General features: G+C 48.9%; 1 protein-coding gene and 1 pseudogene across 1 annotated transcript; both read left to right on the top strand.

Moving 5' to 3' along the window:
* Positions 1-5,777: 5,777 nt before the first annotated feature.
* On the top strand, positions 5,778-7,839 carry LOC125555736 (uncharacterized). The gene is made up of 2 exons (XM_048718595.2): positions 5,778-7,222; positions 7,459-7,839. The coding sequence occupies exons 1-2, from the start codon at positions 6,253-6,255 to the stop codon at positions 7,497-7,499; spliced, it is 1,011 nt and encodes a 336-aa protein (XP_048574552.1). The 5' UTR covers positions 5,778-6,252; the 3' UTR covers positions 7,500-7,839.
* Positions 7,840-10,683: 2,844 nt separating this feature from the next.
* LOC147970480 (uncharacterized) lies at positions 10,684-12,199 on the top strand (annotated as a pseudogene).
* The last annotated feature ends 2,840 nt before the right edge of the window (positions 12,200-15,039 follow it).

Genomic DNA, 15,039 nt, shown 5'->3' with positions numbered 1-15,039 from the left:
ATTTTGGTTCCGTAGTCGGACCTTTGATTGTACCTTGGATGAGGTATGATATATTTATGTATTGTGTGAAGTGGCGATTGTAAGCCGACTCTTTATCCCTTTCTTATTCAGTACAAGGGATGTGTAAAGATTACCCCTCTTGCGACATACCTACCATGCGGCTATGCCTCTAAGTCGTGCCCCGACGCGTGGGAGATATAGCCGCATTGTGGGTGTTACATCCTATGAATCAAGGAAAGAATAAGAATAACGAAACAAATGCTACGTCTTCACTTCGTCTTCATTCTTCCTCGAACGCGATCATATTCTTCGAACAGACACCGAGCCAATTGCTTGAATTTCAGCAATTTTTAGGGGTCACTCTTGTTAGCTTCATCTTCGGTGATAACCTTCGCTACCACGCAGGGAGATTATCTTCGTTGTTTGCATGAAACTCCTTGATACTTTAGGGACCTATTACTCTGTGTGCACTAGGAAACATATAAGTCTCATACTGTTTATGTCAACAAACTCCAAAACATAAGGGGCCTATCATTGCACCAACTCGCGGAGATCGACGCAGAGGTGGGCGAAGAGGAGGCGCATGCTACCACTGACGTTGGTCACGCCGCCACCGTGGCTCACACCCCGCGGCCACAACCATGAGGCTAGCACGTCCACATCCGTCGTCGACGTGCCATTAACAAGCCGGACTTCGGCAAGAAAGAGTAGCACATGGGACGCCGTCATGGCTTGTGTCCCATGAAGGCCACTCCTATTGTTCGCCTCCCGCAACTTCACTTCCCGAGGCTCATGGTTGCCCGATGAGCTTGCTGGACAGGGAAAATACATGCCATGGGACACGGACGCTGCCACGGCCGGGGTCATTTAGACTATGTTAAAGAAGCCTAATCATCTATAGTTTAGTTGAAATACGTCGAAAATTTAATGATTTTGGTCTGAGAAGAGGAGGAAGACGAATCATCGCCGCTGTCTACCACTAACCGAAGAAGACGCACCGCTTACCTGCTTGTCGGTGAAGATCCTTGTGGTACGGAGAGCTTGATGGGGGAATGGTGGGGGGAGTTTGCGCGATGAACTGAGGGTGAGTATATAGGGCGACAGATTTGGCGGGAGGTGACCTGATTCCTCCCACCGTTTTTTCGTGGATTCCCATGATCTCGCACCATCTCCCTGCTCACATGAGCTCAACTCCATGCTTCCCTCCCCTGCATCACCTGAGCCTGGCTGAGGGGAAACGGTCGATTTAATCGTTCCTAGTGGGCCTGGCTGGGGGAGGGTGCTTTAAGTTTCATGCTATCCAGGCCAAACAGTGAATACAAGATTCCAAAGGGGCCATTTTTACATCACGTAGGCTTGATTGGATCTAATGTAGCCTACCAAACACGCCATTAGGTCGTTGTGCCTCATTGCAATGGTTGTTTTCTCACAGATACCTATTTCGCGCTTTATGTGCCAAATACAGGCAATGCCGCAAACCGGTGACCACGTCATACGTGAATGGGCGGCCCATTAGCGACATGTACAAGCGTTGTCTCTGGTTCTGGGAAGCCTATTTTTTCCAGTTTATTATTTTTTGTTTCATTTTTTCGTTTTCCTTTTCTTTTTTTCCTTTTAATTTTCATGAACGTTTTCATTTTATAAATTTTGGGAAGTGTTTGAAATGATGAACAATTTTCAAATTCATGATTTCTTTCAAATCCTTTATTTTTTGAATTTGGGAACATTTTGAATTCATCATATTTTTTCAAATTCATGATTTTTTTGGACTTTGTGATCTCTTTTTTGAATTCACAAACTTTTTTGAATTCACTAACATTTTTGAATTTTGACAAAAAAATATCAATATTTTGAACCTTTTCCGTTTTTCTTAAAAAATAAACCGGCAACCGATCAACGGTCGGCCATGTCAACCAGGTGAGCCGGTAAAAGGACCAGGTCAACCATGTGAATTGAGCACACCAAAAAACATGCGTAACAAGGAGCTGCGAGCGCTAGCTTGAGGGGCCGGCCCATGCGCGAGGTGGGCGCGAGCGCTAGCTTGCTAATCTGCGCTGAATGCACTGAGGAAGCTCCTTTTTTTAGGGGAAAAGCCTAACTTTGTTCATCATAATCCAAGAAAGGTGGAATAGAAATTACATCATGTGGCTGGCCAAACCACATATGAAGTCCTGAAAGTAGTGTAAGGGAAAATTTAACTAAACTATGTGCCTCTTAATTAATGGCATGGCCTTAAGAAATAAGGCTACAAGTAAACAGAGCAGCTCGAGTTTAATCTCATTAATAATGGCTCTGGATCTGCTTTGGTTACTTTCATTCCAACAACCTGTTTAGAGTCACAGGCTATGATGAACTGGTAGATGTGAAGATCTTTTGCTAGGCACGGTGCCTCCCGGCAAGCAATGGTTTCCGTAATCTCTGGATTATCAATACCTTCAACGACCAAGGCTGAGCTGCCTAGGTAATTCCGTTATAGTCACGGTAGACTGCGGACACGGTTCCTCTCCCCCCAGACCTAATACCGGCGTCCACATGAATCTTGCAGAAGTTTGAAGGAGGCTCCTTGGCCTTTTTTGAGCAGATCGGATCATGTTTGCAACGGGTGGACTAGAACTGACTGGCTTCTTTGTGTTGATAATCTCTAATTCGTCAATAAATCTGCTGACGAAAGAATGCCCTGTATGCGGACTCTGAAAGATGCCTTTATGAATGGCTTTTCTCCTCCCTGGCCACCCAAAGGGTGACCGCAAGCTTCACAAATGTCACATGAGATAATTATTCCATATAGATAAACAACCAATGTTTAGCATTTGGTTCCGTTGTAGTTGCCAGTACCTGGCCCAATTCTTCATCAACCAAAGACCAGGTGCAATTTTATGCCGTGCAATCAACTAAAGACTGGCGTCATGAATCCGGGGCTCCGCAAAGTCCACAAGAGCTGGATGGTGACATATGCCGGTGAGCCTGTACATCTTCGATCGGTAATGATTGCTTAGATAGCCTCCATAAGAACGTACGAATCTTTGGTAGGACTTGACTTTCCATAGTTTTTCCCATACACCCTCGTCTATGTTGCTTACTAAAGACCCCGCGGAGCCATTCAACCAAGCTTCCCTGCGTTCCCTGGTTACAACTAACATTTGTATGCAGATTTCACAGAAAAATGTCCCTTCTTCTCATGATTCTAGCACCACAAGTCCTATATATTCCGTGTGCATGAAGGTATACCCAAGATAAATTTAGGTAGCTCCTAAACGGCACTTCATGCGCCCATCTGCACAACTGGCGCTCCCGCAGGCGAGCAGTTGGGCCGGCCCAACGTGCTGGCTCGCTCCGCTCCCGCTTCCTTTGCTCACTCGACTCGCTGATTCCTTCGCTCGTTCACTGAGCGGCGCACTGTTGATTGTTTGGCCGTTGACTTAAAAAAAGTAAATCTGGAACAATTTACAAATTCGTAAACAGTTCATGAATTTGGAAAACATGCAAAAATTGAAAAAAAAATTATGAGTATGAAAAAAGTTCATCCATTTCAAAAAAAATTCATCAAATATGAAAGAAAGTTCATTAATTTTGAAGAAAATCTCATCGAATATGAAAAAAATTCATCGATTAAAAAAATTCATCTAATTTGAAAAAAGTTCACCGAATTTGAATTTTTTTCATAAACTTAAGAAAAGGAAAGAAAATAAGAACGAAAAATAAAAGAAAAACCATATAAAAACCATCCAGCAAACCAGAAAAAATAAAAAAAGATACAATTTGACACACAACAATTGGAAGAAAGAAAAAGGTAAAAAATATGAAAGTGAGCTATCCAAGTAGGTTAGAGCGTTACGTACGCAAAAAGTTTGATGTCTTCAAGAAACGAACGAAAAAAACTAAATGGATCGAGCCCAGAAAGGAAGGGGGCGTGGGTTGGTTGGGAATTAATAAGAAAGTAAAAGCCGGCGCCGTTTAGGAAATGCCACACGTAGATGCTGATACATACATACATAAAGTCATTTCTATGAACTCATGCATGCACACCTACCCTATGAGCATCTTCGAGAGACTGAGCCGGCACATCATCTTGAGATTGACGAAGTCGTCATATACGGCTTCGTAGTCAATGTGAAGGTCTCCTCCACTGAACGCACGTTGCCAAAAGATCTGAAATAAATTTAAAAAAATGCAAGCATCAATATCAAATCTAGAAATTTAACTCTCGTGGGTTAGGGACATTATTATCCTCTTAGCCATCAAACTAGGTTGGTTCACGTGTATTTTCAGCGCCAGTTAGATGATTCATAGAACACTGCCTTGTCTCGTCCCGCGTGCATGTGTGGTAGGACCGTACGAGCCATGTGGGCTTGCCTGCTAGGATGATGGTCGGGTGCAGCTATCTTGCACATGAAGACGGAGCCTCAATTAGATCGCTGTTGCTAAAGCCGCAATTCTCAATTATGTTTGTCTTATCCTTTATTTCTATAGTTGCAATTCACTACATATTTTCTTTTTTCATGCAACTATGTTACATCACCAAATTATGTTTGTGATTATAATTTATAATTTATACACTAATCTACCCATGCAATCATGTCACCTCAACAATCATGCGTGTCAATTTGTTTCACTAATTTTTTTTATGAGCATAGACATGACGCTTGGAGCAAATATACATAGGTCATGCTACACATTTCTATTATGTAATAGGCATCTCATTGACTTCAGTCCAATAGTTTTCTGTTTTTATACAACATTTTATCATGAACGAAGCATTTTGGCCGATTTTTTTGATAAAAACAAAATTCGATTTTTTCAGTTTTAAAATGATCTAAAAATATATAGAAGTAAACAAAGTTGTTATGTGTATGTGTGTAAAATTTCAGGATGAAATACCTTGAAATGTGATCTATACAAAAAATACAAATTCATAGCCTGGGAGGAGGAATATTATCATGTGTTAAAAAGCCCGTTTTTTTTTCACAGCCCTCATTTCAACGTATTTCGTTCTAAAAATTTTACACAATTGTGCATTATACCTTCATGTATATCTATATTTTTTCAGAATTTTCCAAAATGTAAAAATATGAATTTTGAATTATTCAGAAACCGGCCTTCATGGAGCTCGGCCTCCAAAAGGGATTTTTGACTTTATCACATGCTTCATACACTTTATTATTTTCAAAATATAAACATGGAGCAATCTTACATTTGTTTTTGCAATTATTTTAGTTTTATAAAGGTCCCGGAACAACGTGCAGGGCATTATCTTAGTGTAAGATACTCCCTTCATTCCACAATATAACGCGCTTATGTTTCTTGAGATTTAAATTTGATCATACATTTAACCAACGAGATCGATCTAAGTTTGACCATACATTTAACCAACGAAACCGATTGAATTATCTCGGAAAATGCGGGCGCACTACATTCGGAAAGAAAGGAAGTATGAAGCAGTCGTACCCGGACGGCGACCTGTCATGATGCACACGAGAGATACTCTTACTCTTTTTATTTAGGGAAGAGAGAGACTTTGACTTGATCTAGACTTGGTGACCGATCGTGCTTGATCTCGGTGGACGATTAAGGATAATACCGTGTCATGCTACGTGGATTACTTTATGTTAGACTACACGTTGCATACCAGTTTGGAGCTACTCTTCAAGAGCCATGTGCGCTGCCGCCTATGCATGCGCCATGCAGCACCGACCCACCTCACCATATAGCACCGGCCTAATCCACTACGTGAAAGCAGGATCAGTAGTTAGGATTAGTTAGCGTGTGCGTAGGTGTGTATCTCTCTTTCTCCCTCTGTACTCCTATATTATGTACTGTCCCGATTGAAAGGAATACAATCTGTGTTTGAGCTCAACTCTATATTCCAACATGGTATCAGTTTGATCCAATCTACGTTTCCGCCATGGCCACCGAGGTAGCCGCCGCCGCAGTCTCCTCTCCGGCTACCTCCTCCCCTCTCTCTCCTCCCGCTACCTCTCACCTGCCAAACCCATCTCTGAGTGTCACTACCGCGCCTCTCCCTCTCCAGACGGCGCCGCCACCCGCCTTCTACACGACGCCCGCGTACATGCATGCCATGCGTGTCGAGAACGCTCACATCAATCTCCCCGTCCGCCTCGCCATGAACGGCGGCAATTACACTGTCTGGCGGGGGATGTCGCCTCTTGGATCGCGCCAGACTTCGCCGACCACGCCGGTGACGCGTGCTGGAACATCGTCAACAAGGCGGTGAAGCGGTGGTTCCTCGGCGCGATGGTGACGGAACTCACCGCCTTCATGCTCGACCGGGAGGCCACCGGCGCCCAGACCTGGGCCTCCGTCGAGGCTCTCTTCGTCAACAACCGTCGGGCGCAGCGTTTCCAGCTCCAGACGGAGCTCTCCGAAACTCGTCAAGGGGACTCCTCCATCTCCATTTTCTACGCTCGCCTCAAGTCCATCTCCGACGCGCTGCGCGACACCGGCAAGACTCTGGATGATGACGAGTTGGTCATTCAACTCCTCCGCGGCGTCAACAAAGATCGTCATCAGACCACCGCCAAGATTATAGAGAAGTCCCCAACTCCCGTTCCTTTTGACGTCGCCGTCGGCATGCTTCTGCACGATGAGATCGGCAACAACTTCGCCGGCTCCACCCATCACAGCGCCCTCGCTGTCCAGCAGCGGGGCCCATCGCCCGCGCCCTCGGGTGTGGCCTCCGGCGGTCAGGCTCGGCCGCCCGCCCCCGGTCTCGGCGGCGGCAAACCGTCTTCTCCATCACCCAACCAGGGGCACAACAAACGCCGTTGCTACACCAACAACGGCGGATATCAAGGCGCCGCCACTTCACCCCGGCCATGGACGGGGCAGGTCTATGCCTACCCCATGGCCCTGCCTCCTCCACCCCGCTCGGCGCCCGGCATCCTCGGCGCACGGCTGCCACAGGTCCATGCCGCCTTCGGTGGCACCCCGCGGCAGCAACCGTACTCGTTCTACCCGGGGCTTTCGATGCAGCTGCACCAGCCGTCGCCCTTCATGCATCAGCCGGCGGCCTTCCACCAGCAGCCGTTCTTGCCGGCGCCTCCCCAGCAGCAACAGTACCACCCTCCAGCGGCGTCCAGCTCCGATGCTCATGGCGTTGATCACGCGGCGCTGATGGGCGCCCTGCACAACCTCTCGCTGCAGTCGCCTAGTGGCGGCTGGGTTGCGGACTCCGGCGCCTCCACTCACCTCGTGACCGATCCCGGTAAGTTGTCCTCCGTCGCCCCTGTATCTCATTATCCCCCGGTTTTTGTTGGCAACGGTAGTCCCATGCGTATTCGCCATGTCGGTTCTGCTTATCTTCCTAACCCTAACCGGCCTCTCTATCTAAATAATGTTCTGGTTGCTCCCGATCTAGTCAAAGAACTTCTATCTATACGTCGCTTAACCACTGACAACAATTGTTCCGTGGAATTTGACCCGTATGGCCTTTCTGTGAAGGACTTTGCAACCAAGGCGGAACTTCTTCGGTGCAACAGTGAAGGCGAGTTGTACGACGTCCTCCCTCCAGCCGCACCCGCTGCTCTCGCCGTCACCGTCTCATGCCTCATCGACCTCTGGCACCGGCGTTTGGGTCATCAAGGCGATGCTACTTTCCGTTCCAATAAATCTTTAGAACATTGTAATAAACCTGTAGTGGCTGGGCGCTTATGTCATGCTTGTCAAACCGGAAAACATGTTCGTCTACTATTTACCTCCTCGACTAGTCACACTACTGCTGCTTTTGATCTCTTACATTGTGATCTTTGGACAGCACCTTTGTCTAGTGTTTTCGGAGCCAAGTACTATCTCTTGATAATTGATGATTTTACATGTTATCGATGGACTTTTCCTCTCAAACAAAAATCTGATGTAACTGCTATTTTTCGTCACTTTCATGCCTACGTTCGCACGCATTTTGGTCGGACCATCCGGACCCTCCAGTGCGACAACGGACATGAGTTTGATAGTGCTCAAAACAAGGATTTCCTCCTTCCCTTCAGTACCGTGATACGTTTTTCCTGCCCATACACTTCTTCTCAGAATGGAAAAGCTGAACGTGCCATTCGTTCGACTAACGATGTCGTGCGCACCCTCTTGCTCCAAGCATCCATGCCGCCACGCTATTGGGCAGACGCTCTTGCCACTGCCACCTTGCTCCTCAACCTCCGCCCTACTAAAACCCTCTCCCTCGCCACACCACACGAAACACTCCACCAGGCCCCCCTCCCACTTACTCCCACCTCCGCGTCTTTGGATGCCTATGCTATCCTAACACGGAGCCAACTGCGTCGAATAAGCTTGCTGCTCGCTCTCTTCCTTGCGTCTTCATTGGTTATCCCGCGGATCACAAAGGTTACCGATGCCTAGACCTCTCCACTCAACGCGTCTACACCTCGCGCCATGTCACCTTCGACGAATTCGTCTTCCCTTTCTCTCGCACTCCGGAGGCCACCTCAGCGCTTGATATTTCGCATCCGTCCATAGCCGCCGACCCCATCTTCACGCCTGCTTTCCCGCTCACCAGCCCAGCCGTGTTCGCACCCCCGGTCGGAACCCACACTGCCCCAGCAGCCGCTTCGGCAGACCACACTTCGCCTGGGAGCCCCGTTCCCATAGCAGACGTTCAGCCAGAACGAGACGCTTGCACATCAGTCGTTTCGCCCGGCCAGCCCGCCTCCACCACCCCGCTGTTAGACTACATGTTACATACCAGCTTGGAGCTACTCTTCAGGAGCCATGTGCGCTGCTGCCTATGCATGCGCCATGCAGCACCGACCCACCTCACCATGCAGCACCGGCCTAATCCACTACGTGAAAGCAGGATCAGTAGTTAGGATTAGTTAGCATGTGCGTAGGTGTGTATCTCTCTTCCTCCCTCTGTACTCCTATATTATGTACTGCCCCGATTGGGAGGAATACAACCTGTTTTTGAGCTCAACTCTATATTCCAACACTTTATTTACTCACAAATGTTGCTACACCCGGTGAAGACGACCATGCACAATTACACTTTACATGAACACTTGAATTACTAATTGGAGTTGAAGATTGTTCATGTGTTAGAAAAATTATAGAAGTAAACAAGGATGTTATGTATATGTGTGTAAAATTTTAGGATGAAATACCTTGAAATACGATCTATACAAAAAAACAAAAATTCATGGCCTGAGAGGAGAAATACTATCATGTGTTAAAAAGCCATAGATTTTTTTCACAACCCAAATTTCAACGTATTTTGCTCTCAAAATTTATGTGCATTATACCTTCATGTATATCTATATTTTTTCAGAATTTTTGAAATGTTAAAATATGAATTTTGAATTTTTCAAGAACTAGCATCCATGGAGCTCGGCCTCCTAAAGGGATTTTTGATTTTATCACATGCTTCATACACTTTATTATTTTGAAAATATAAACTGGGAGCGATCTTACATTTATTTTTGCAATTGTTTTTTATAAAGGTTCCAGCAACAATGCGCGGGGCATCATCTAGTGTAAGATATGAAGCAGTCACAACTGGACCGCGACTTGCCATCATGCACGAGAGATACTCTTACTCTTTTTTTTAGGGAAGAGAGAGACGTCGACTTGATCTAGACTTGGTGACCGGTCGTGCTTGATCTCGGTGGATGATTAAGGATAATACAGTGTCATGCTACGTGCATTACTTTATTCACTCACAAATGTTGCTACACCCAGTGAAGACGACCATGCACAGTTACAATTTACATGAACGGCTGAATTACTGATTGGAGTTGAAGGTTGTTCATGCATGCATGTAAAATATGGGCGACTGTGCACTTATGGTTAGAAGACGAACAAATAGTAGGGCCAACAAATGTAAATGATGAAAATCAATCCTATGCCATGTTTACTTAGTAAGGAAACAGAGTTCCTGGTCAAGATGTTTGTACCACACGTGACTGCTCACTACTACGTGACCATAGATATCGAAAGAGATGGTCATTACCCCAAGGGGACATGGTCCCATAAATTATTCAAGACATGGAGAGAGATGTCCCACCAAACCGACAAAGCAAATAGGCTATGCTAATCAACTAACCTTCCCTCCAATCAAATACAACCCTATCACCTACATTAATAAACACACCACAATTAGTTATTTAAGCTCACATTTGAACTTTATAAATAACCTATCACCAAAGCTTCATTGTTGAATAGCATCAGCACCCTATCACCCAAGCTTCATTGTTGAATAGCACCAGCACCCTATCACCCAAGCTTCATTGTTGAATATATTGTATGCATGTATATTGTGTCTTGGCCCACCTCCTAATTTTTCTGTATAGTTGAGGTTTTGACCCCATCCTGTACACCATATATACGTGCCCAGTGCACCGGTCAATGCAATTGAGTTGCACTGCCTATTCCTAGTCTTCTACATGGTATCTATCGCAAGTCGATCCTAACCCTAGCCGCCGCCGCCGCTCCCTCCACCCACCGCCGTTGCCGCTGCCGGTTCCCTCCGGTTGCCGCCGCCTTCCCCAGACGAAGCCGCCGCTGGCTCCTCCTTAACTGCCGCTCCCTCCTCTCCTGCTTCCGCAACCGCCTCCCCACTTCCCCACCCTACCCGCGCCACCGCCCCCAACCCACGCCGCCTAACCCTAGCCGCACCGCCGCCCCCAAGCCCTCCAAGCCGCACCATCCACCCTAACCGCTGCCATGAGTTCCTCCGCCTCCACCGTCTCCAACCCTTTTGCCGGTCCGGATGTCACCCTCGTTCGCGATCTGAACATCCACGAGCGTGTTCCGGTGGTCCTTGATCAATCCACCACCTCCTACTCTGCTTGGAAGCGGTATTTCTCCTTGGTGTTTCGTGAGTACCTGCTCCACAGCCACGTCGATGGGACCGTGGACTCTAGCCTCATGATCCACGACGAGGAGTGGATGATCCTCGACGCCACCATCATCCGTTGGTTCTACCTCATCATCTCCAAGAACCTCTTTCACACGATGGTGGATGATGACGACGACGCCTACGCCGTCTGGATCAAGCTCAACGGCCTCTTCACCGACAACAAACGACAGCACAAGGTCCTCCTCCGCGGCGAGTTTTACGGGTGCCAGCAGATTGACTCGTCCATCGACGATTTTTGCATGCACCTCAAAAAGCTTGCTGATGAGCTCCGCGATCTCGGCGAGACGGTTGGCGATGAGCTTCTCATGAGCACCCTCACCGTCGGTCTCAACGAGGACTTTGGGAACGCCGCTTGCCTCCAACCTCACCATCATCCCGAAGCCCACCTTTGCCAAGGTGGTGGCGTATCTCAAATTGGAGGAGCGACGGATGCAGATGGCTTGGACTCGAGCGACCCACACCGCCCTCGTCGCTGGCACCCGCGGGGACTCGTTGTCGCCTCCGCCGCGTCCTGCGCCGGCCCTCCCGCCCCCGCCGACCTTTTCCCGGGCGCCGACCACCTCCTTCCCGCCGCCCCCGCCGACTGTTAACGGGGGTCGTCATGGTGGCCGCCATGGTGGCTGCAAGCAGCAGCAGGGCGCCGGGGCCCAGGGAGGAGTAGCCCGCCCCCAGCAGCAGTATCAGCCGGCCCCGTGGTACGCCGGCCAGAACCCGTGGACCGGTGTTGTGCACGCCCACTCCATACCGGTTCCCTGCGCGCCTGCTCCGGGTATCCTCGGTGCACGACCTCCCTCCCATCAGGCGTTTAACGCCGCGCCGCAGCCTTACGCCGCGCCGTACGGGCCCTCTCCTACGGACAACGGTCGCAGCCAGGAGGGCTGCTGCCGCTGCCCCTGACGGCCCCGCCCCAGCAGCCTGCCTTGCCACCGACGTTGTGGGACCCGGCTCTCTTGGTGGACCTGCACTCTTTTCCTTCTCCGTCCAGCTACACCGGTGGAGGCGACTGGTATATGGACACTGGAGCTACCGCGCATATGGTTGCTCATCCAGGTAACCTCCACACCTCCTATCCCGTCCACACTTCTGCTCGCATCACCGTTGGTGACGGTTCCTCCCTTCCCATTACTCACATAGGACATGCATCTTTTCCTTCCACATCTACTCCATTGTCATTATCTAACATCTTAGTTTCTCCTGATCTTATTAAAATCTTGTCTCTGTTTGTTCTTTTACACGTGAAAATCCTGTTATCGTTGAGTTTGATGAGTGTTGTCTTGCTGTTAAGGAAACTCGTACCCGGATGGTACTCCACCGATGTGACAGCCCGGACGAGCTCTACCAGGTCTAGTCCACCGCCACCACCACCTCCGCCGCCCCTGTTGCCCTCGCCACCGGTGTGGATCTCTTGGATGCTCGCTTGGGTCATCCCAACCCCACCAACCTTCGTCATATACTTTGGAGTTTTTCTTTCATGTGTAATAAGATTGATGATCACTCTTGTCATGCATGTCGCCTCGGCAAACATGCTCGTCTTCCTTTTAGGGCATCATTTCATGTTGCATCATACCCATTTGAGTTAATTCATAGTGATGTTTGGACCTCTCCAATTGCGAGTAATACGGGCTACCTTTATTATCTTGTTATTCTTGATGATTTTTCGCACTATGTGTGGACCTTCCCGTTGCAGCGTAAGTCCGATGTTATCTCCACTCTCGCCGCATTCTACTCCTATGTTTTTACGTAGTTTGGTCATCCCATCCTTGCGTTTCAGACAGATAACGGGAAGGAGTTCGACAACTTAGCCGTTCGCATTCTCCTCACCACACATGGCACGACTTTTCATCTCACATGCCCGTACACTTCGCAACAAAACGGTCGCGCTGAGCGCGTCCTTTGCACTCTTAATGACTGCGTTCGGACGCTTCTCTTTCATGCCAATGTGCCTCCGTGCTTTTGGCCTAACGCTCTCGCCACCGCATCACTCCTCATTAACATCTGCCCGTGCCGTACTCGCGGGAACTTTGCACCTCATCATCTTCTCTTCGGTGCACTACCCTCTTATGATGAGCTTTGCATTTTCGGCTGTCTCTCCTATCCTAGCATCGCCGCCACTGCGCCTCATAAGCTTGCACCCCGCTCCTTCGCTTGCATCTTTCTCGGCTACCAACCTAACAATAAAGGCTACCACTGTTACGACCCTGTCTCACATCATGTATTCACCTCCCGTCACGTTTACTTTGATGAGAAGGTGTTTCCCTTTCAGCAGCAGGTACCTCTCGTTGCCCCGTTGCCGCGGCTACCGGTGGCCCTTTGGCAACCACGTCAGGTGGACGCCCCCGCTCGGCTCTTGGACCGCCTTCGGGCTTCGGCGGTCCTCGTGCCGTGGGATAGGATGCGCCTCCCGTCACTGCCGGCTTTGCCGCCGGCGCCCTCCCTGGCTGCCTCGGGCGCGGCCCCTTCGCCGAACGCCTCATCGATGTCCTCGTCGGCTACCTCGTTGGCGCCATCGCCAGCGGCCTCGCCGGTAGCCTCGCCGGCCTCGGCTGCCCCCTCGGGTTCTGTCCTGGAGTTGCTGTCTCGCCCCCTCACTCGGGCCCGAGCCGGCATTCACCGCCCGAGCCTGGGGTACTCCAGCAACGAGTATCTCTTTGCTGCCTCCACCACCAAGCCGTCCCTGATTCCTGCATCTGCTAGAGCAGCCCTACGTGATCCTCACTGGCTTGCTGCGATGTAGGAAGAGTTCGACGCTCTTAAGCGGAACCATACCTGGACACTGCACTACAAAAAAAATACACTTCCGTGATGATATGTGTTTGTCACGGTAGGTCATGTTTTTTGTCATGCATGTACATCCATGACGATTTTATGACAGAATCAAGATAGTCATACCTGTGCTGTCGTAGAAGTGTTCTATGACATTACCAAAATTATCATCACGGAAGTGTCCACTTCCATGACGATAAATTGCGCGTCATAGAAGTGCTTTCGTCAAGGGTGACCGACACGTGACATCCACCATAACGGGTCGCCGTTAAGCTATCGGGTTTCGGTTTGGATCCGATAACCCGTTAACAGTCCGGACCAATCGGGATTTTCCATGTGTAAAGTCATCATTGGCTGGGGAAACATGTGTCTACTCCTCGGTGGGCCAGATGTCATCCGTCCAATGAAGGAGACATGCCTATGATACGTCAACATGTGGCAGGGCCCAACAGAGGCCCATGTAGGTTAAAAAGGCCGGACAGTCAAAGGCATGTAGTACTTACTCAGGTACTAGTGGGCCAGCCCAATAACAACCTGTTTAAACATGGCCCATTTACGGCCCGAAGCCAGATCTGGCCCGTTAATTGTTCGCCGAATATTTGGGCCCAATTACGGCCAGGTGACTTTTGGCCTGTTAGAGGCCTGATGTAGACATGGGCCGATTTCAGCCCGATGTGTCTTTCATCCTAGGAATGGCCCGTGCTGCCCATGGGTCATATATGGTCCGACACGACATTCGGTCCACTAACGGCCCATGATAAAGGTGGCAACAGTTCAGCCCAACGTGACTTTGGGCCCATTGAAGGCCTATCGTATAATTCGGCCCCTTGATGCCTGTACTAAGCTTTCGGCCTCTTAAAGGCCCATGATATCAGTCGGCCAACTAAGGCCCGAGATATGTTTCGGCCTGGTAACGACCCTTCTATAACTGGGCCAAAAAAGGCTCGGTCTACATTTCAGCCTGCTGAAGGCCCGTCGACGACTAGTGAAAATTGAGGCCCAACATGCATTTCGGCCTGCTAAAGGCCCATGATTTCTTCTGGGCCGTAACAGGCCAGCAAAATATTCAGCCTGTTAATGGCCCAAAGCTACATGGGCCCAACTAAGCACTGGGTCCACTAAAGGCCCAACTAAAGTGTGAAGGCCCCAATGGCCTTTTGGGGCCAAGAAAGTTGCAGGCCGGCCCAATTGTGGCCTGCTAAAAACCAGGCCCGTTAGAGACGAATGTTTTGGCCCGGTCGACTACATCGGATTTTTTTTCAGATAGAGAATGATGGCAGTAACTAGTAGGAATTAAGAACAAACCTACTCTATACAATAAATACATTACGAGATAGTAACTTAGAATAAACCTACACTATACAATAAAGGATTTATGGTATATTACATCCACTGGA

This window comes from Triticum urartu, chromosome 5A (genome assembly GCF_056163025.1).
Source record: "Triticum urartu cultivar PI428250 chromosome 5A, HENAU_Tu73, whole genome shotgun sequence".
Classification (NCBI taxonomy): Eukaryota; Viridiplantae; Streptophyta; class Magnoliopsida; order Poales; family Poaceae; genus Triticum; species Triticum urartu.
The sequence above is the reverse complement of the archived record's forward strand: the minus strand, read 5'-3'. Positions and strand labels throughout refer to the sequence as shown.

What these genes read in the sequence shown, in the direction of transcription:
- LOC125555736 (XM_048718595.2), top strand. Translation starts at nt 6,253, where the DNA reads ATGGTGACGGAACTCACCGCCTTCATGCTCGACCGGGAGGCCACCGGC. An exon ending in TCACCTCGTGACCGATCCCG is followed by an intron (nt 7,223 to 7,458) that starts GTAAGTTGTCCT and finishes CTTTCTGTGAAG; the next exon opens with GACTTTGCAACCAAGGCGGA.